Source organism: Sturnira hondurensis, unplaced genomic scaffold (assembly GCF_014824575.4).
Source record: "Sturnira hondurensis isolate 20B ecotype Veracruz unplaced genomic scaffold, ASM1482457v3 Scaffold0019006, whole genome shotgun sequence".
Lineage (NCBI taxonomy): Eukaryota > Metazoa > Chordata > Mammalia > Chiroptera > Phyllostomidae > Sturnira > Sturnira hondurensis.
This window is the reverse complement of record NW_028091637.1, coordinates 13,172,531-13,193,459: the sequence shown is the minus strand read 5'-3', so window position 1 is coordinate 13,193,459 and position 20,929 is coordinate 13,172,531. Positions and strand designations below refer to the sequence as shown.

Below are 20,929 nucleotides of genomic sequence, written 5' to 3'. Positions count from 1 at the left end.
TTATTTCACTCAGCATGATACCCTCTGGGTCCATCCATGCTGTTGCAAAGGGTGAGATTTCATTCTTTTTGTGGCCAAGCAACATTCCATTAAGCACACGCCCCCCCCCCCCCTCTTCTTCATCCAATCGTCTGTGGATGGGCCCTCAGGCCGTTTCCATATCTCGGCGATTGTATATAATGTTGTGATGAACATGGTGGTGTGTGTATTTTCCCAACTGGTGATTTGGGTTTCTTTGGATAAACATCCACAAGTGGAATTGCTGGGTCATATGAAAGTTCTGTTTTTTAATTTTTTTGAGCAACTTCCATATGGTCTTCTGTAGCGGCTGCACCAATTTGCCATCCTGAGACCTCTTTCTTAATCTACTTCAGTCAATATATTCTTACTTTCTTAGTAAGTTAACAGTTTGTCCGGTTGATTGAATTCAGAAAACTTCTATATAAGTAAATTATTTTACCAAAATATATTGTGCATCATATATCATGCCTATTAGTGAACATAGAAATGCCTCTTTATAATGGCATCGCTGGAAAATTGCATTTCACTTCTGTGTAAACTTAGTAGTGTTTTATTTCTCATTCACTTCCGGTTCTGAGGATGCTTGAACTGTACCGTGCTGGTTGATCGTCAACTAGAACTAGACCGTAACACCTAAATCACTTCCTCTTCCCCTCCACACCTCTTCTCTGCACGAACACCCTGATCTCTAAGTGCGAAAAATCCAGTTCTATTCAAAGCCCTGTCCTCCATGCCAGTCACCTCCGAGGAATTTGTTGTAAAAAAATCATGGGCTATGAGATTTTTAAACATTTGCATAACAACATTCGTGGCAGTTTTGTAGTAGTAACAACTGGAGATCACTTGAGGACTAGATGCCTGTAGGAAAGATGTTGGCTTGTTCCGCGTGGGCAGCCATGGAGCATGGACCCGCACAGCCATCGCAGAAAGGGGACAGTGTGCGCACACACTGAGATGGCTGTACTTCTCCTACAGCCTCTTTCCATCACTATCCCAATGCAGTTCTGTAAGTCTTCAGTAGTCTCATGGTCGGTAAGACTTTGCCTTGTTCACCTGCAACTTCAGACTCCTTTGTTTCAGAGCTTTCCCCTTATTCCCAGAGCAGGGCCTCTAAGTAAGGACCTGAGGCGGGGGGGGGGGGGGGGGGGGGGGGGGGGGGACNGGGGGGTGTGCTGGCGGCAACTGCTCCCTCACACACATCCCCTTCCCTGTGCCCACCCCAGTGTTGGGGTAAAGAGAGCAAGCTGGGGTGATTGGGTTTTGCTTCCCCCTTTTCAGCCGGCCGTCACCACCCATGCGGCTTGTCTGCAGACTCACTGCAGCCTAGACAGACGGACAGGGGCCCCGAGAGACACTGCTGCTGCAGGACTCCACCCCAGCAGGCCCACAGGCACCGCTAATTCCTTGTAAGACGCAGCCACACCCCTCTGTTGTCCCTGGTGGCCTCACTCCACGTTTCTCCAATGAGCACCCCCTCCACCTACAAAACAATGGTCTCCCATGAGCACCCCCTCCCCATTCCATCCAGCCTCTGCCGCCCCAATCCAGGTCCAGCAGTGTGGTAGAGATACCTGTGATTCTCGGGGAATGGAACCTCGGAGGGACGACTGTCGCCCGCCCTTCTGCAATTGCCATACCCCTTTTCCAGTTCGTTCCTGTTCTTTCCCTACCGCTGCCTTCACCTCTGAGCTGGTTGCTTAGCACAACCAAGGAACAAGGTGTTCCCTTCTTACAGTCACTTAGAAAACTGGTGACTAACTATGAGAGTCCCTTCCATAGATTCAAGGGGGAAAAATCGCTCAGCCCTCCCCAAGGAGCAGTGAGAGAAGAAGACAGACTACCTTCATAGACACTGCACTCCCTCTGCTCATGACCTCCTTGTGGTTCCAGTCCCCCCCACAAAGCCAGCATATCCTCGCCAGATCTTGAAGCATAAGGCATCTCATGTTAACAATTAGATCCTCTTGGAGTCAGCCCTGAAGAACCCAACAATTTGGTTCTTAACTGCACAATCACACAGCCTGGTAAAAAGGATGGTATACAACCCCATGTACCAACAAGGAAAGATACCCACAGTATAGGAAGGTGAAAAACTCCGGTTCCTTAACGACATGCCCGGTATGATTCGAAATACGCACATGTTCATGCATCTAAGTGTATCCATGCACATCAAAGGAGGAAGTTTACTGCAAATGTTAGTAACAGTTATGACTGAGATTATCTTCTTCTCAGTAGATCCATCCATCCATCCATCCATCCATCCATCTATCTATCTATCCATCCTTTCGAACATTCTGAATTATTTACAGAAAGCCATCAGGGAATGTGGAAGATGCTACATCCATTAAGGCCAAAGTACTCATCAGAATGAAAGCCAGTTAGAACTGGGATGTGGATCAAGAACAGTGCACACAGCCCTGGGTTGGAATGTCATCCCACGCATCAAAAGGTGGCAGGTTCGGTTCCCAGTCACGGTGCATACCTAGGTTGAATGTTTGATCCCCACTGGGGTGCATGCAGGAGACAACTGATCAATCTCTCTCTCTCTTTCCCCTTCACCCTCTCTCTCCCCCACCCCTCTCTTTTCTTCTCTCCCCCACTCCTCTCTCCCTAAAATTAATAAATGTATCGTCAGGTGAAGATTTAAAAAAAAAACAGTGCACACACAAAGCTGTCTGCACAATCTCCCCCCACCCCACCCCCAAATGAAACAGAAACTGGACCTTCCTGCAATAGGGGAAGAAAGTGGAGCCAAAGGCAGCCCACATTATCCATCTCTTGGCAAGTCCCCCAGGCCCACAGCCCTGTCTTCTGGGGCGGGGACGAGACCCACTCCCTGCGAAGGGGCTTTGCCAGCAGAGGTAAGGAGGAGACCAGCCAATATGTGGAAGAAAGTGGTCCATAGCCAGACAGCAGCTCACAGTATTTTCAAAGGAGGAAGAGAAGAAGAAGGGCCAAGAGCGTCCACACACCAGACAACCCTTCTCTGAATGTGAGATGCTCGGCTAAAGGCACTTCTGGGTGTCAGTTCTTCCAAAGTCCCCGGACTTTATTTTGTATGGAAGACAAACTACATTTCCACATGGGTTACGAAACCCAGAAAGTTCAGGCGAAGGGCAAATACTATCACCAAACCTTCAACTATAATAGCAGGCAGAGATTTAAGCAAATACTTTCCCACTTAAGTATTTCATAAACTGTAAGTCCAACTACTATTACTGGGTGCAACATTTCCAACCTGCTTTCATGCTCAAAAAACGTTTTTCCCCCCAAGATCCAAATTTAGTGAAATGGCTTGAAGTAATAACCATGATGTTAGAATAGACCTGTAGATCACGATACCACGTTTTAAAACCCCTGCTCACCTCAATTTAAATACTGAAACCAGTACGCCACTTGCTGAAGTGCAGACACGTCTAAATGGGTGACGGATGAGGGGTCTGGTGCTTATAATCCCCGTGTCAGGCTGTCCACTGGCTTAGCTTGCTCTGGCAGCCATGACCACACCGCAGCCAGGCTTACACAGCAGACATGAACTTCCTCACGGTTCTGGAGGTGAGAAGTCCAAGATTAAGGTGCCAGCAGGGTTGGTGTCCTTGCTGTCTACCAGCAGACAGCCACCTCCTCGCTGTGCACACAGGTGGCCTCTTCCTCGTGTGCCCGCATGGAGAGGCTGCCGGCTGGCGGGGGGCTCTTCTTATAAGGACACATTATGGCAGATCGGAGCCCCACTCTGTGACCTCACTGAACCATAATAACTTCCTTATTAAAAATACAGCCGCACAGCCACGGCCGCGGTCACTCAGGTGGTGGAAGCATCGTCCCATACATGAAAAGGTCATGGGTTTGATTCCCAGTCAGGGCTCAGGCTTAGATTGTGGGTTCGATTCCCAGCTGGGACATGAATGGGATCAGTGTGTCTGTCTCTCTCCCTCCCTTGCCCTCTAAAATCAATGAACATATTTTTTTTTTAATTTTTAAAATACAGCCACACTGGAGATAGGACTTCAACATATGAATTTGTGGGGACAATAAATTGAGTTCAGGTATGTGACCTTGAGGAGCTATTTAAGCTCCCCAAGCCTCAGTTTCCTTATTTGTAACGAGAAACTCATGGCCAGGGGGTGGTCGAGAGAATTAAATGAGATACAGAGTACTGGCACATGGGAAGCAACTGATAAATGTTAGCGACTGAATACCATTATGATTGTGCTGTTTATTCTGCTCTTCTTAAAGTAGCTACTTTTATTTGGGATTAAAAAAGTAAGAAAATTCATAACACTACCCTTAAGGTGGCTTCATTTTTAAGTAGGCCCTCTCAGAGCTTTCTCTGGCTTAACAGTTCACGGCCTTGCCACACCAGGTGCTCCAGGTGCCCCTTTGGGAAACAAATTAAAACCAACAGGGGGACTTCCGCCAAGATGGAGGGATAGGTGGAAACACTGTGCCTTCTCCCACAACCAAGTTTGAATACAACAAAGGTTTGGAGAACAAAGACACAGCCAAAGAACAGAAAATTGAATTATACGGAAGTCCGACAACAAAGAACTGTTCAACCCGGCGGGTAAGAGGGGCGGAGCCAGCAGCAGATCAGGGTCGGGCAGGACAGATCCCCCAACCTAGGCGCGCAAGTGGCCCGGACCCAGTCAGGGTGCGGGGCAGAATGACCTCGGTCGCACATTTGCGCACAGTGAGATGGACCACGCTGGCCCCAGGGGGCAAGGGCTGACGGCAGTGGCACACTTGCATGCAGTGGGATGAAACGCGTGGGCCCGGTGATGGTGGCAGCTGCCGCACCTGTGAGGGCCGCGGCAGGAGACGGCAGATGGGACGCCATTGCTCCTCGTTGACCCCACCCCCACATATAGCGTCACAACCCAGCAACTTAGTTGCCCTGCTCTAGTGAACACCTAGGGCTCCTATCCTGCTACGTAACGGGCACGAATAGCCCAAACGATGGGGCAAGAAGAACTCAAAATCCCAGAGCTGATAACTCTAAGCAACCAAGAAATTGCCGGCCTCTCAGAAGCACAATTCAAGACACTGTTTATCAGGATGCTCACAGAACTGGTTGATTATAGTCACAAATTAGAGGAACATATGAAGGCTAAACTAATTGAAATGAAGGGAGATGTCCAGGAAACCAATAGTGATGGAAAGGAAACTGGGACTCAAATCAATGGAGTGGACCAGAAGGAAGAACGAAACATCCAACCAGAAAAGAATGAAGAAACAAGAATTCAAAAAAATGAGGAGAGGCTTAGGAACCTCCAGGACATCTTTAAACGTTCCAACATCCAGATTATAGGGGTACCAGAAGGGGTAAAGAAACAGCCACGAGTGGAACACTCATTTGAACAAATAATAGAGGAGAACTTCCCCAGTCTGGCAAAGGAAATAGACTTCCAGGAAATCCAGGAAGCTCAGAGACTCCCAAAGAAGTTGGACCCAAGAAGGAACACACCAAGGCACATCATAATTATATTAGCCAAGACTAAAATGAAGGAGAGAATCCTAGAAGCAGCAAGAGAGAAGGGGACAGTCACCTAGAAAGGAGTACCCATCAGATTGTCAGCAGATTCCTCAAAAGAGACCTTACAGGCAAGAAGGGGCTGGAAAGAAGTATTCCAAGTCATGAAATCCAAAGACCTACAGCCAAGATTGCTTTATCCAGCAAAGCTTTCATTTAGAATGGAAGGACAGATAAAGTGCTTCTCAGATAAGGTCAAGTTCAAGGAGTTCATCATCACCAAGCCCTTATTATATGAAATGCTAAAGGGACTTATATAAGAAAAAGAAGATGAAAAATATGAACAGTGAAAGGACAGCAAACACACAGTTATTAACAACCACACCTAAAACAAAAGCAAACCAAGAGGACAGCTAGATCAGGAGTGGAACCATAGAAATGAAGAACACATGGAGGGTTAGCAACAGGGGAGTGGGAGGAGGAGAAGGGGGGAAAAGGCACAGAAAATAGCATAGACGGTAGGTAGAAAATAGATAGGGGGAGGGCGAGAATAGTGGGGGAAATATAGAATCTAAAGAACTTGAGACACGTGGTTATAAACTAAGGTGGGGAGAATGGTGGGGGAGGGAGTGTGCAGGGTGGAGGGGAATGAAGGGGGGGAATAGAACAACTGTAATGGTATAATCAATAAAATATATTTTTAAAAAATAAAATAAAATAAATAAAACCGTGAGAAATTTGACTCCACTACCTACCTGTTGAGATGGCAAAACCCAAAAAGCGTGGTGGTTCCTCACACTACTGAGGAGGAACTGGAGCGCTCACACGCTGCTGGTGGGAAGGAAAATGGTACAACGACTTTAGAAAACATTTGAACGGTTTCTATTAAGTTAAACATATCCCTACCATATGAGCTAGCCATTCTACTTGTTGGTGTTTACCTAAGGAAAAAAAGAAAGCTTATGGCATATAAAAACATGACCAAGAACGTTCATATCAACTTCATTTGTAATAGCCCCCAAACCGGAAACAACCTAAATATCCATCTATCAGTGAATAGATAAACCAATTCTGGCATGTTCCCACAAGGGACTACTACTCAGTAAGATAAAAGAACAAACATGCAATAAGATGAATAAATCTCCAAGTTGTTATGCTGAGTAAAAGAACACAGGCCAAAAAAAAAAGAGTACATGTGATTCCATTTCTATAAAACTCCTGAAAAATGTATCTAATCTACAGTGACAGAAAGCATAAGGAAACCCCTTCCAGTTTTCCAACATTATTATGGATCAAAAACACATTTTGCCTCATTTCTAGAGAGGGAGTCAGACATAGCGTCAGCGGTTGTCTGAGATCAGGGAGAGAGGGATGGGGCAGGGCGAGGAATTCCAAAGGGGCCGGGCAAAACTTTTGGTAGTCATGAATGTGTTTGCTACCCTAATGGCGGGGATGGTTTCACAGGCAAAGATGTATATCAAAACTTATCCAGTTGCCTGGTTTAAATATATATAGTTTATTGCGTGTCAATGATACCTCAGTGAAGCCATTCTCATGTTCATACATATCAGCATTTCTCAAACCGATCTCACCATGACTCTTTTTCCCTGCTCATGAGTAGTCCCTGTTTGCAGAAGTGTGGCACAGGCAATGAGTCAGACCTGGAACTGACCCACTGCCGCGCTGGCTGTGTGCCCTTCAGGAAGTGATTGGCACTTTCAGAGCCTGGGCTTTCTCACCTGTAAAATGGAACTGGAGTCAGGGTTAAAGCAATGAATGCCTGCCACAGAGCAGGTCCTTAAAATCTGTAGTCCGCTCCCCATTGGAGAAACCAAAGCAGCCGTATTCCCTGTCTCCCCCGTTGCATTCACTTCATTTTAAACTAAAGCAACCAGCCCTCAGTCATCTGAAGCCCAAGGGTCCCGGGGAAAAGACGTTAAGATGCTGAGCCCTCCCCCGAAGGCCCATCTGCTCTGCATTAGCTGCTCTTCCTCTGTTTATTATTCCTGGTGCTCAATCTCCTCCAATTCTTGTGTGAAAAGTTCGGACACACAATAACCTCTTTATCACATTTTCAAAATCAGTGCCTGTTCTGGAAAGTTTACACCTTTTTCTTGTTGCCATTGTTTTCATGTGGATTCAGGTTGCTGAAAAAGGCACTCGCTGCGCTTTGCTGAAAACATTGACGTGTAAGTGGGATGCAGACAAACAGCCGCAGGGAACAAAAAGGAGACGGAAGAGGAATGAGAACTAGGTCGTGGGCTCCAGTCGTTCAGCGAGGCTGGAGCTGGTGGCCCGGAGCCTGGGCTGGCCAGCCCCTCCCTCAGCCTCTCCTCTTTGGGGGTAAAAATTAAATAATACCAAAAAGATAAACAGAAACATGGCAAAGTTAGGCTATAGAATAAAAACTGTGCATCATGCTATAAAAATGTCATAATAACAGTATTGGTTACTATTCATTGAGTATTTTTTTGGTATGCTATTTCATTTAAACCTCACGGCAAACCTGTGAGTTAAATATGAAAGTCAGGGAGGACTCTCTAAGTCACAAGTGACAGAAAACTTCCCATAAACTGATTCAGAGTGGTTAAGAATTTTTATTGGGTGTGTTCATTAAAATCCAGATTTACCAATAGTTCTGGCTTCAAGTGAGACTTGATCCAGCAGTTTCAAAGGATGTCTCCAAAGACTCAGACTCCCTCCTGCTCCTTCCTGCCTTTTGATTGGCTTTCTCTTGGGCTCCATGGAATTCGCTCAGAAGTTCCAGGCTTTCTCACGGTAGCAGAATGGCTGCAGCTGTTCCAGTCCTCACATCTGTATATCATAACACCCATGAGGAAGAGAGAGCAAGCCCTGGAATTCACTCTCTCTCATTGGTCCCAAATGAGTTCTGTGTCTGTCCCTGAACAAATCACTGTGGTGTGGGGAGAGGAGAAGGAGAAGTGTTGATTGGGTTAAACCTTTGGGCTGTGGGAGTGGCCCAGGAACAAGTGGTTGGGCCAATCCCAACCCAAGCTCTAGGGTGGGAAATTGGGAGAGGTGGTTCCTCAAAGGTAAATAGAGAGAAAGTGTTGATCAGAAAATGGAAAATGAATGCAGGGGATGCACTCAGCCAATGTCCATTCTAGTGTTTGTTTACTCATTCTTTTATTACAAAAATTTGTCAAAGACAGTTTAGGTACTGGTGATACATCAGGGAATAAAAATCAAAATCCCTGTGGCAGATGCCGTGGCTGTCCCCGTCGCACGGCCCCCTGACCCACCTGCAGCTGGAGGGGCAGTTTTCATTGGGGGGACTAGCATAACCCTCTGCTTCTCCTCCTGGGAACTTCTTCCGGCAGCTGCGGAAGCTTGCTCAGCCCACCCACAGGCCGCCTACGTGTGTCTGCATGTGCAGGGTATTTAATGCCCTCAGGGCAACCTGCAGCCAGTAAGGGCCGGAAGTCGGGGACAAATGGGACAAACTCCTCTTTCTACCTGTACAGGGGGTATTTCTGGGCCTGGTTTGACGAGACTTCTCAGAGGATCTCCAAAGGGCTGAGCTCCAGCTTCCCACAGCGGTAATGGGCTGAGTAATGCGTTTTTGACTGGTTTTACCGCCTTCCTTCTCTCCTCTCCCTAGCTCCCCCTGGTGCTCCTCGGGATTGCCTCTCAAATGAGCGAATGGCCCCAAAGCCCCTTTCTCAGGATCTGCCTCCCCTAGAACCCAAAGTCAGACCATCCCTGACTTCGTGGGCCTACAGCTGACGGCAGAGGGAGGCGGACAGTAAACAAAATAAATGAGCAAACCCTACAATGTTAGATGGAGACAGACGTACAGGGGTCCAGGGAGGCCTTGAGGAAAAAGTGACATGTGACTCCAGACCCAAAGAAGGTGTATCAGTCAGGTCAAGCTGCACTAGGCTTAGTTCACAAGTGACCCCCAGGTCATCATGGCGTAGAGGCTCATTTCTCCCTGAAACTAGTGCCCGTTGCGGGTCAGAGGGGACCTGGCGCTGCACATCTTCATGTGGTAACCAGCAGAGGAAACGTTGCTGGTTGTCATGGAAGACAGAAAAAGAGTTCCCGAAGGTCTCCCACCATCAAGTACAATTCTGCCCTGAACTCTTTAATTCCACTCCTAACTCATGTCCAGGAAGAGTCACGGGGCTCCACAAATGACAGAAGATGTAAGAAATACAATTACCATGTGTCTGGGAAGGAGAGAGCCGAAAGTCATGGAGACCAGACATAGGTCACAGTCCTATGGTAACACCACAGTCCTCCTTTCTGATCACCAAATAGTCGGGCAAAATACACTCGCCCATTCCCCGAGGGGAAAAAAGTCAGTCATTGCATCAGACTCCAAGTCCATCAGGGCACGATTTGTCTCTGCATCAGGTTGGGTAGGGTTACTCTTGATCGAGAGAGCTATAAACTGAAAAGACAAGTTGTCAGAACCCAGCATGCAACGCATAATGTCCGGCTTTCAACAAAAATTACAAGGCACACTAATAGACACAATACACAACCTGAAGACCCAGGGGTAAGCGTCAGAACCAGGCTCAGATATGACAGGGATGTTGGAACGATCAAACCAGGGATTTGAAATAACTATAATTAACATGCTAAGGGCTCTAATGGGAAAGTAGACAATTACAGATGGGTAATGTAAGCAGAGCTAGAAATTCTAAGAAAAGAAAATGCTGGAGATCAAAAATACTGTAACAGAAATGGAGCATTCCTCTGACGGGCTCCTTTAGTAGACCGGACATGGTGGAGGAAAGATTCCCTGACTTTGAAGGTATGGCAATACAAACTTTCAAAGTTGAAAAAGCAAAGAGAAAAATGACTGAGGAAATGGTGCAGAATATCCCAGAACTATGGGACAACGACAAAAGGTATAATATGCACATCATGAGAATGCCAAAAAATAGAAGAGAAAGAAGCAGAGATATTTAAACCAGCAGTACCTTAAAATTTCCCCAGATTGATTCCCCAAGACATCAAAGCTCCATGAACACTAGAACACTAAGCAGGATAAATGCAAAAGTCCTACTAGAGAACATTGAAGATTAAAAAAAAAATGGATGAATCCACTATCATAGCTGGAGACATCCACATCCCTCCATCAGGAACGGACAGATCCAGCAGGCAGGGAGCCATATTTGAACTTCATAGCCCCCAGAGGCCAACTCCAAAAGGGTGAAATAAGAGAAACAGAGCAGACCCTGCTCTAGCGATTCTGCAATTCTATGCAGCTACTGCAAGGGCCTCCCCAGCCTGGAGGTTCAGAATGTTCCATGACTAGCTCCAGTTCTGCTTTTGGGGCCCTTGGCCCAAAAGGGCCGGGAGAGTCTTCCTTCTCCACTGTCCTCCTGGGTCCACTGTGCACACTGGAGACTACGCCCCTCCTGCACTGGACCACAAGCCCTCAGCAGCTCCTCAGATTCTTTCCTCCAACCACAGCTCCAGGGGCCCACCCAGAAGATACACAAGGTACACAACGACACATACACAAGGTCACTCATCACAGCTTTATTTTAATAGCAAAGGTCTGCACACAACTCAAATGTTCATCACTAAGGGTCTGGTTGCATACAGTGAATTTATATAGTGAAAAGAATGAATGAATTCATACACTAAATTCACACAGTGAATTTTATCTTTATTGAATCTATTGGGGTGACATTGGTTAATAAAATTATATAAGTTTCAGGTGTACAGTGCTATAATACATCCTCTGTATATTGTATTGTATGTTCGCCAACCCAAGTCAAGTCTCTTTCATCATCATTCGTCGCCCTTTACCCTCCTCTACCTGCCCCTACCCCCCTTTCCCTCTGGTAATCACCATACTGTTGTCTATGATTGTTTGGTTTTTTCTTTGCTCAATCTCTTCCCCTTCTTCACCCAGCCCCACAAGTCCCCTCCCCTCTGACAGCTGTCAATCTCTTCTCTGTATCTATGGGCCGGTTTCTGTTTTATTTGTTAGTTTATTTTGTTCATTAGATTCCACATATAAGTGAAACCATAAGGTATTTCTCTTTCTCTGACTGGCTTATTTCACTTAGCGCCATATAATGAAATTCTCATGCAGCTGTAATAAAAATGAGAAAGTCTCTGTGAACTAGAGTGATCTCCAGAACATACTGAGTGAAAAAGAAAGATAAAAAGCAATGCATATATTCTAAGAAAACTAAAAATGAACGTGCCTTTTGACCCAGCAATTCCACTGTTAGGAGTATATCCTAAGAACCCTGAAGCACCAATCCAAAAGAACCTATGCACCCCGATATGAAATTGTGCTGTTCATAGCAGCACAATTTATGATAGCCAAGAGTTGGAAGCAACCTAGATGCCCATCGGTAAATGACTGGATCAAAAAGCTATGGTACATTTACACAATGGAATTCTATGCTGCAGAAAGGAAGAAGGAACTACTACCCTTTGCAACATCATGGATGGAACTGGAAAGCATTATGCTGAGCGAAATAAGCCAGGCGGTGAAAGACAAATACCATATGATATCACCGTTAACAGGAATCTAAACAACAAAACAAACAAGCAAGCAAAATATGACCAAAGACACTGAAATACAGAACAGGCTGACAGGGTCCAGAGGGGAGAGGGGAGAGAATCACAGGGGAAAAGGGGAGGGACTCACATGAACAAGTATAAAGGACACATGGACAATAACTAAGGTGGGGGTGGAAATGGGAGGGAGGTGGGGAGCACTGAGGTGGGGGCAGGGCTGGGAATATAAGACAGAAAACTGTACTTGAACAAGAATTAAATTTAAAAATAAAAAATAAATTTTTAAAGCAATGCATATAATATGCCAACTTTTGTGTAAGAAAAAGGGGAAATACATATATTTTTTCAAAAGAAACACTGAAAAGTGCAGTAGAGAGTCTAGGGAAAGATGGACACTTCTCTAAGGATGCCTTTGAATATCCTTTGACTTTGAACTACATAAATGCTCTACATATTCAAAAATAAAGTTAAACCAGAGAGGAAGACATGCAACCACCAAACTGAAGGATTCAATGACGTGGCGTGCAAGAGAAAGAGGAATGCAGGCAAGGAACTGAAAAGATGACATCGCCTTTAACTGACATGGGGGCGACAATGGGAGATAAAGGTTTGGGGGACAATTGGGGTTCAGACCTGGACGTGCCAAGCTCGAGGTGCCAATTACACATCCTGGAGGAGATGTTGGGTGAGTCTGGGGTCCAGGGAAGAGGCTGGGCTGCAGATGTAAATATGAGCACCACTGGTATGTAGCTGGTGTTTAAAGCCATGAGATAGGATGAACTCACTGAGGGGACATAGATAAAGAAGAGGAGAGCCCTGGTCGTGCACCAAAAGATTGCAGGTTTGATTCCCGATCAGGGCTCATACCTAGGCTGCAGGTGCATACAGGAGGCAACCGATCTATGTTTCCCTCTCACATCAGACTCAATCTCTGTTTCTTTCTCTCTTCTTTCCTCTCTCTCTTTCTAAAAATCAAAACATATCCTCCAGTGAGGACTGAAAAAAAGGAAAGAGGAAAGGTGTGGAGGCTGAACCTTAGGACCTAAGCTGTCAGTGATCCGGAAAACGAGGCTGCACCAGCCAGCAAAGCGGGAGGAGAAGGTGGCAGCCCTGGACGCCAGTGGGGAGGGTGTCTCAGAGGAGAAAGCGACCCCCTGTGCACATCAGATAGAGCCCTGGAGCGACCACTGGCCTTAGCAACTGACCTGGCCCAGAGCACTCTCCAAGGAGATGTCCCCACCAGAGATGTTTTGGGGGGAATGGAAGCAAACATATTGGGGGTGGTAAGCGCAGTTGTCTGCAAGTTCTCTAAAGAGGAGGGGAGCAACGGAGTAACAGGTGGAGGCGGGTGGGAGTCCCGAGAGCATGCTGGTTTAAGGTAGGAACACAGAGCACGTTCGTGTGCTGACAGTAATGGCCCGGGAGAGAGGGGAAAGCTGGGGACAGCAAGGGAGAATGATTATTACATAATGTTTAAGATGAGGGAAATGATGCTCAGGGAGCAGTTGGCCAAGGCTGGAACAGGGACTTCTCAAGGTCACCTGGCAGGAGGTGACCCACACCTCCAACCCCAGTGTGTTCTCAGGGGACACAGCAGGGCGCTGGCTCTGCCCATAAATGGCCACAGACCTGGGAGCGGCTTCTACTCCAGCCGCCAGGGAGACGGGTTGCCTCAGAGGGACAATGAAAGCGAAACCGCCCCCATTAATCAGAGCAGGGGATTAGATATGAATGGCTAAAACCTGGCCAACAACTCCAGCCCTGACAGCTGACCGGGGAAATCAGGAGGCCCTTAAGCACAAACATGCCTTTGAGAGCTTCCACGAAGCCTATCTGAAAGGTTGGTCACATAGCTCGCATACCCAGCGGTCAAGCCCAAGGTCAGAGCACAGAGGAACACTCAGACCCACCGCTGCCAGAAACCGGAGCCCCAGACTAAGGACCTATAAACACTAGAAAATGTGCTACCCTTGGATGAAAACCCCTCCCTTCCTCCCTTTTCTTTCTTTCTTTCTTTCTTTCTTTCTTTCTTTCTTTCTTTCTTTCTTTCTTTCTTTCTTTCTTTCTTTCTTTCTTTCTCCCTCTCCCTCTCTCTCTCTTCCTTCCTTCCTTCCTTCTTTCCTTCCTTCCTTCCTTTCTCTCTCTTTCTTTCTCTCTCTCTCCCCACCCCCCCTCCTTCTAAGATGATATTCATTTATTTTTAGAGAGGGAGAAAGGAGGAAGAAATTGAGGGAGAGAAACATTGATTGCTGCCTCTCACACACTCCCCAACTGAGCCAAACTTGCCACCCAGGCATGTGCCCTGACCAGGAATCGAACTGGCCACCTTTCACTTTGCAGATTGTTGCCAAACCAACTGAACCACACCAGTCAGGGCACACCTCTCCCCGTTCTTGCTCTCAGGTGTGGGATGTGTCCGCTGGCCCACTGCAGCACCGAGTTTGTAAAGATGGGCCTGATTTCCCTAAGGTGAGAAGCAAGAGAGGGATGTCCCAGAAGTCAAGAGGAGAGAGTGGGCAACTAAGTCATACGCTGCTCATAGTTTGAGCAAGAGAAGCACTGAGAATGAACCTTTGGGTGTGACTCTTTGGAGGCCACTAGTCACCATAAAAAGAGTCACCGTAGTGCAGTCGTGGGGAGAATCCCTGATTTAAGGGAAGCGAAAGAAAAGAAAGAAGTTGACAAAGTCTGGAGACAGTGACTACAGGCCACTGCCAAGGCGGGTTGCATTTAGAGAGGAAGAAAAATGGACCAGATGTTGAAAAGGGACATGAGGATGAGTGGAAAGCTCTTGATGTTCATTTTGGTTTGATTTCTAAGCTGGGAGCCATCACAGCACATGTCCAACGAGTGAGTGACGGGAGTGAGCCAGCAGAGAGGGGCAAGTGGTTTAAGCAGGAGAGGGGCCACTTCCTAGAGTTTTATGCCTGAGTAGGTGACGGGGTTCAACCCCAGTAACAGGAGCGAGGGCCAATGCATGGGCCAGTGAAAGTGTTTTGTGGGTTTGTAGACGTGGAGGGGGCCAGTGAGGCAGCTCCCCAGTCGCTTCTATCTTCTCGGTGAGTGAGGAAGCACAGACCTCAGCCGTGCGGAGGGGCTGAGGGGTGCTGCAGGTCTGAGGAGGGGGAGGTGTCAGGTCAGGGCTGTGAGGGTGGGTGGACAGGGGGACATGATGGGACTGGGGGCATGAGTACAAAGGGCCCATGTGAAGTTGGTGGTCACAGATCTCAAGTGAACAGGCAAGCACGGTTCAATGGATTCCCCAGCCTCCTCCGGCTGCCAGGGAGCAGATGGGGAGTCGATGGAAAGTGGATGGAACCGAGGCAGGAGTTCTGTCAGATGAGTTATTGGAGAGAGAAAGGTGTGAGAGTTGGTAACGTGTGACAATTACGCTGGGCCGTAGAACCTAGGCTGGCTAAGGAGAAGGGCAAGGGGATCAGTGATAGCGATGAGGTTGGTGATGAGGTCATAGAACTGATAGGTCTTAGATCTTAGAATGGCTAGTTTTGAAGAATTCCAGACTTGCACCCACGGAAGGAAACATTTGGGAAATGGGGGGCGTGAAGAGTACATAATGGGGGGTACGGATGGCGAGAGCTGCAGAGCTCGAAGGCATTAGGGCGGGGCAGGTGCAGATACGATGAGGAACAAGGGGACGTCGACTCCACCTTCAGGCCCCTAGTGATCCAGGATCGTGGGAAAAAATGCCCTCGACCATCCCCCCGGCCACCCACATGCACCCAACCCCAGAGGAGTACACATGTTTCACTCAAACTGAGCAAAAGGAGAGTTCCACCCGGGCTGGGTGGCTCAGTTGGTTGAAGCATCGTCCCATACACCAGAAAGTTGCAGGTTCAATCCCCGGTCAGGGCACACACCTAGGTTGCGGGTTTGATCCCCGGTCAGGGCTCATCGTAGAAGCAGCTGATTGATGTTTCTCTCTCCCATCAGTGTTGCTCCCTCTCTCTCTTTCTTCCTTCCTCTCTCTCTAAAATCAATGGAAATATCCTTGGGTGAGAATTTTTTTTTTAAAAAAAGAGTTCAGAGCAGAGATGGAGGATATTGGGAATCTTGCTAATGATTCAGTGTGAGTTTGAGAGGGCCCTGTGGTAGGTTTGGAGTCATCAGCAGCAATAAGTCCAGGGTTCAAATCCTGCCTTCCAAGTTACTCACTGTGTTTGTGTGAGCATGCTTCTTGATCTCCATGGTGACCCTGTTTCCTCACCTGTGGCTGCTAGAAAGTTGAGGAAAATAAGGCACACACAGTGACTGGCAGCGGTGACAGCCAGGACACTTCTTTTCCACCCCATTTTTCTGGCGCCTGAAGTTTCAGCTACAGCTTCTGATGATCAAACACATTGCCATGACCATCTTATCAGCTGTCCTCAAAGCGAGAGTCTTTCTGCCTCTGGGTTGCCCTCCCACTCTCAGACCCCGCTCTCCCCACCCGCCTCTGGTCAAACAGCTCTAACACGCTCTACTCCTCCCAGGGAAGGAGCCCCAATGCACTCGTGCCTTGTCTCAGGACCACAGTGCACCTGGCATTTTCTGACCCTTGAGTGTTTCCTTATTGGAGCTTCTAACCTCATCGCTGCCCAATAAAACCTAGTGTCCACATTTAAGACAATGTATAATATGGCCAGAAGTGAATCCTGATGGTTAAAATGGGGACAACAGTGCCTGCCTCCCTAGGAAGGCTTCAATGAGCCAACGTGCCATGAGTCCCTCGCTGCGGTGCCTGGAAGGTGCTCCAAATGCCCGTTTTCCCCCTCTCGTCTTCCTTCTGCAAAGAGAGCCGTGATCTCTTAGCCCTGAAGCTAATCTAATGTTGCTGGTATGTGTGAAAGAGAAGAAGACAAATATTCCTGTAATCGTACAGAGGAGAGATCCCTGGCCAGGTGGCTCAGTTGGTTGGAGGAACGTCCTGCACATCATAAGCTTGTGGGTTCGACGCCTGGTCAGGGCACATACGTAGGTTGCAGGTTTGATCCCTGGTCAGGGCATACACAGGAAGCAACCAATCTCCCCCCCTACCTCCACTTCTCTCTTTAAAGTCAGTAAACATCTTTGGATGAGGATTTTAATAAATTCTTTTTTAAAGAGGAGAGAAAATATCAAAGGAAAAGACGTTAGAATAAGTTGTCAACAGGCCCTACCACTTGCATCGGGTGCAGAGGTGGTCCTTCCATTTGGGGACCAAGTAGGAGGCGAGCAGATAAGGAAAATGCAGAGGGAGACCCATCCAGCCATGAGAGCGGCCTTCTGGTCCCTCGCTGGTCGAGCAGAGACTGCTGGGCCCCGGGAAACACCGCTCCCATAAAAAGAAAACTTAGCTCTGGGACAGCTACTTCTGGGGAAAACAGAGCTTCCAGTATAAAGAGGAAGAAAAGTTGTATTTTTAAAATTCTGATTAGTATCTTCACAGAGATTTAATAGTAGGTTTTTTGAAAAGACTGTTTTAGTTTAAAAAAAATGTATTGAGTTTATTAACATCACTAATGTAGAACAATGTTAAGTTCGTCTTCAAAATCTCATTATTCTAATTAGAAATGTACCAAATTTTAAGAAATTATTTTAAGGAGGTGTTTATAATTTCATGAAATTCTTTTTAATATTTGAAATTATTGCATTAATACATTTACCATACTTGATTTCCTTTATAACTATTCATGTATTTGCCTGACTCAAAAAACCTTCCAATTACTTAAAATCATTCCTTATTTACCCAAGGTTGATAAACCAAACCAGTTAAACTTCTAAGTAACATATATCTTAAATTTTCCAATATCGTTTATAAACAATGAAAGTTCAACTTAAAACCAGAAGTTCAAATCAATTCTTCAGTCATAACTTTTAAGATGAATCCAAGGCTGAGCTGAAGCTGAGTCCGTGCCTCTCGCCTTCCTCCCTGAATGACATGAACTTCAGCACCTGCTCCAGCACCTCCAGGACCCCTGGGCTCTGGGCCGTCACTCAGCCTCCAGGCCATCACCCAGGCAGCCAGCAGCACGACCAGCATCTGTGCAGGTGCCAGGGACTCAGGCCCCACCAGCTTCCAGGGCAGCTGAGGGTCTGGGGACCTGACTGGAAGGATGGCCTGAGGTCGGTGGGGGTGGGCAAAAGGGGCACCCAGAGTGAGAAGGAGATTAGGCAATGCCTGAATGATCACCTGCCCTCCTTCCTGGACAGGGTGAGACACCTGGAGGCTGACAGTCATATACTGGAGAGCATAGTTCTGGGACAACTGGAGAAGAAGGGACCCCGAGTCAGAGGCTGAGGACATCACTTCAAGACTGTCAAGGACCTGGGGGCTCAGATCTTTGCAAGGTTGCGGTCAATGCCCGCATCATTCTGCAGATTGACAATGCCCTTGATTGCTGCTGATGACTTCAGAGTCAAGTATGGGAAGGAGCTGGCCATGTGCCAGTCTGTGGAGAGTGACATCAGTGGGCTCCAGAAGGTCCCCAGTGACACCAGTATCACTTGGCTGCAGCTGGTGACAGAGATCGAGGCTCCCGAGGAAGAGGTGCTCTCCGTGAAGAAGAGCCACGAGGACGAAGTCAATGGTCCACAAAACCAGACTGCCAGCTCTGGGCTGACCATGGAGTTGGATGCCCCCAAATCTCAGGAACTCAGCAAGTTCATGGTGCACATCCAGGCCTAGTATGATGAGCTGGCTCGGAAGAACTGAGAGGAGCAGATCATTGTAGAGGAGGATCGTGCCCTTCCGAACAATTCTTGGTCAAGTCTGAACATTGAATTAACCCCTGGGAGCCCTAGTTCCCCCACCTAAACTCAGCAGTGCACAGTAAAGTGAAATATCTCAGTGTCAGGCGATCAGGACGCTGCAGGGGACTCAGAGGGCAGCGGCGTTTTCTCTACCTGGGTCCTGCTTCCCTGAGAGCCCAGGGTATTTGGCTCTGTCTGACCCTCAGGCCCAACCTCCACCTCCAAATTAGGCACCTTCCTGGGATGCTTGCTGGGGAAGACACCTGGATTCTCAGCCCCACAGACCTGGAGGGCCCTGGCCCCTCTGCACCTCTGCCTAGGACCTGCCCTCTCTCCAGGCTGGGTCCCCAGACTGGCCCGGGGAACAGCCAATGCCTTCACTGGCCCTGGGAGCAGGCCCTTCCTCATTGCCCATTTGGGCCTAGGGACAATCAACTCTATTGCGTGAAGGCACAGTCAGGGCCAGAGAAAACCTGTATTAGAATCAGAAAGCCAGTCCAGGATAGAGAAAGAGAACAGAAATAAAACGATCAGAGACAGCCCAGTAGCTCAGACTGGGACAGAGTCTCTGTGATTGAAAGCCTTGAAATTGGTATTTCAAACTCTCCTTGGGCCATTCTAGTTTTAGGTTATTAAACTGTGGCCTGAATTTGGCACCAAGCTTCCCGGCGGCCAAAGTGAAAAGGGAAACATGTTATACATTACATGAAATGGTTCTCATTATCCAAGAGAAAAATATATTAAATTTTTCCTTAGCATTTGGCTGTGAAATAAACTTTTTAGGTAGAGGTGACGCTCCTAAAATAGGTATAAGTAACATATAATCATTGATTCCCTGAATTCTCTCTTATAGCGGGCTTTGAGGGAAAAAATCTAAGATACAGCCTGTTACGTAGCTGAGCAAGAGCCCTCCTGCAGAGACCAAGGAAATCTGGGCTAAGCATGCCTCTGCCTGTTGCTCCGCCCCCATGCAAGGACAGGAAGCTTCCTAAAGCTTTTTGATGGCAGAATCTTTTCTCAAAAAAAAAATCTTATGCAGATCTTCAGTATACAAAACAAATAAAAGGAACAGCTTTAAGTGGGGAGCAGGGCCTTCCTTTTCGTCCTCTCCCGACCCTGCAGTGTTCCCTGGAGTGCCCCCTGGGAACCAAAGAGCGCCCCCAAACCCAGTTTGCAGACTGCACAGTCACTGGTGCGATGGTGAACAGGTTTGATGGCAGGTGTGAACGCAGCTGTGGAGCGCTGAGTTGGGGTGTGTTTTGGTAAATTGTTTCCATGGAGGGCCCCAAATCTGCACTCCTTCAGCCAATTCACACCCATCTAGTGTGACTTACTGAATTATCCTCTCAAGAAAGCATAAATTTCTCAACCCTGAGCTCAGAGTCTGGCCCACATTCTGACATGAGCAGAATGCTTGCAGGTTGCTGTACCTGCACCGTGAGAAAGTGACTGGCTGGCCTGCTGGAAGGATGATGGAGATCGAAGCAGCTGAGCCCCAAGCCAACAGCCCACCAAACCCCAGATCATGTGAAGGAGCTGAGCCAAGACCAGAATGGTCCAGCCTGAATCTCTGACTCACGGATGCTCTTGAGCGAAAGAGATGCTTGTCTGAGGCCACTGAGCTCTGAGAAGCTTGATATGCAAGCTGCATGACAAGCTTGCATGATTGTGGCCATCGATAGCAGAGACGAGTGTTGACAGTGAGGTCTGCCGTGGGTGCAGAAGGCAGACAGCGTGTCCCTTCCATCATTCTAGGAGCAACCACGGGCTTCTAGCCCATATTCACATCCCACTGTCGTCCCTGGTCTCCCCACACAGAGGCTTCCGTTTCAGAGATTCGCCTCAGATCAGTTTCCCAGGGACAAAGTTTGAGGGTGAGTCCACCCAAGGGCCCCCTGAGAGATGCTGGGGAAGGTGGGGTGAAGGCGAGGCAGGGCGTGACCCCAGCCCCTCAGCCATCATTCCCACAGTCCAAAATGGGAAAGGGGAGGAAGAGTCTATTCCCTCTTGAGAGGCACAGACAACACCCTCCCTCCCTCTGCATTGCTCTGCAGTCACCAGCTGGCTGGGTTCCAGTCATCCACACCTTCAGCCAGACCTGGGACAGACCCCCCTCTCAAGAGTGGGACCCACAGACACACCCCAGTACAGCGGCTGGCCAAGGAGTCTGGGATCTGGTCTATATCCTTGCCT

General features: G+C 47.8%; 1 protein-coding gene and 1 pseudogene across 1 annotated transcript; one reads left to right on the top strand and one right to left on the bottom strand.

The window, feature by feature from the left end:
• Positions 1 to 6,801: 6,801 nt before the first annotated feature.
• LOC119004059 (AP20 region protein 1) lies at positions 6,802 to 7,624 on the bottom strand. Its single transcript, XM_037070753.1, is given in 3 exon segments — positions 6,802 to 6,807; positions 7,363 to 7,422; positions 7,424 to 7,624. Coding segments are annotated over 3 exon segments (267 nt in total).
• Positions 7,625 to 17,924: 10,300 nt separating this feature from the next.
• LOC119004058 (keratin, type I cytoskeletal 18-like) lies at positions 17,925 to 18,800 on the top strand (annotated as a pseudogene).
• Positions 18,801 to 20,929: the final 2,129 nt, after the last annotated feature.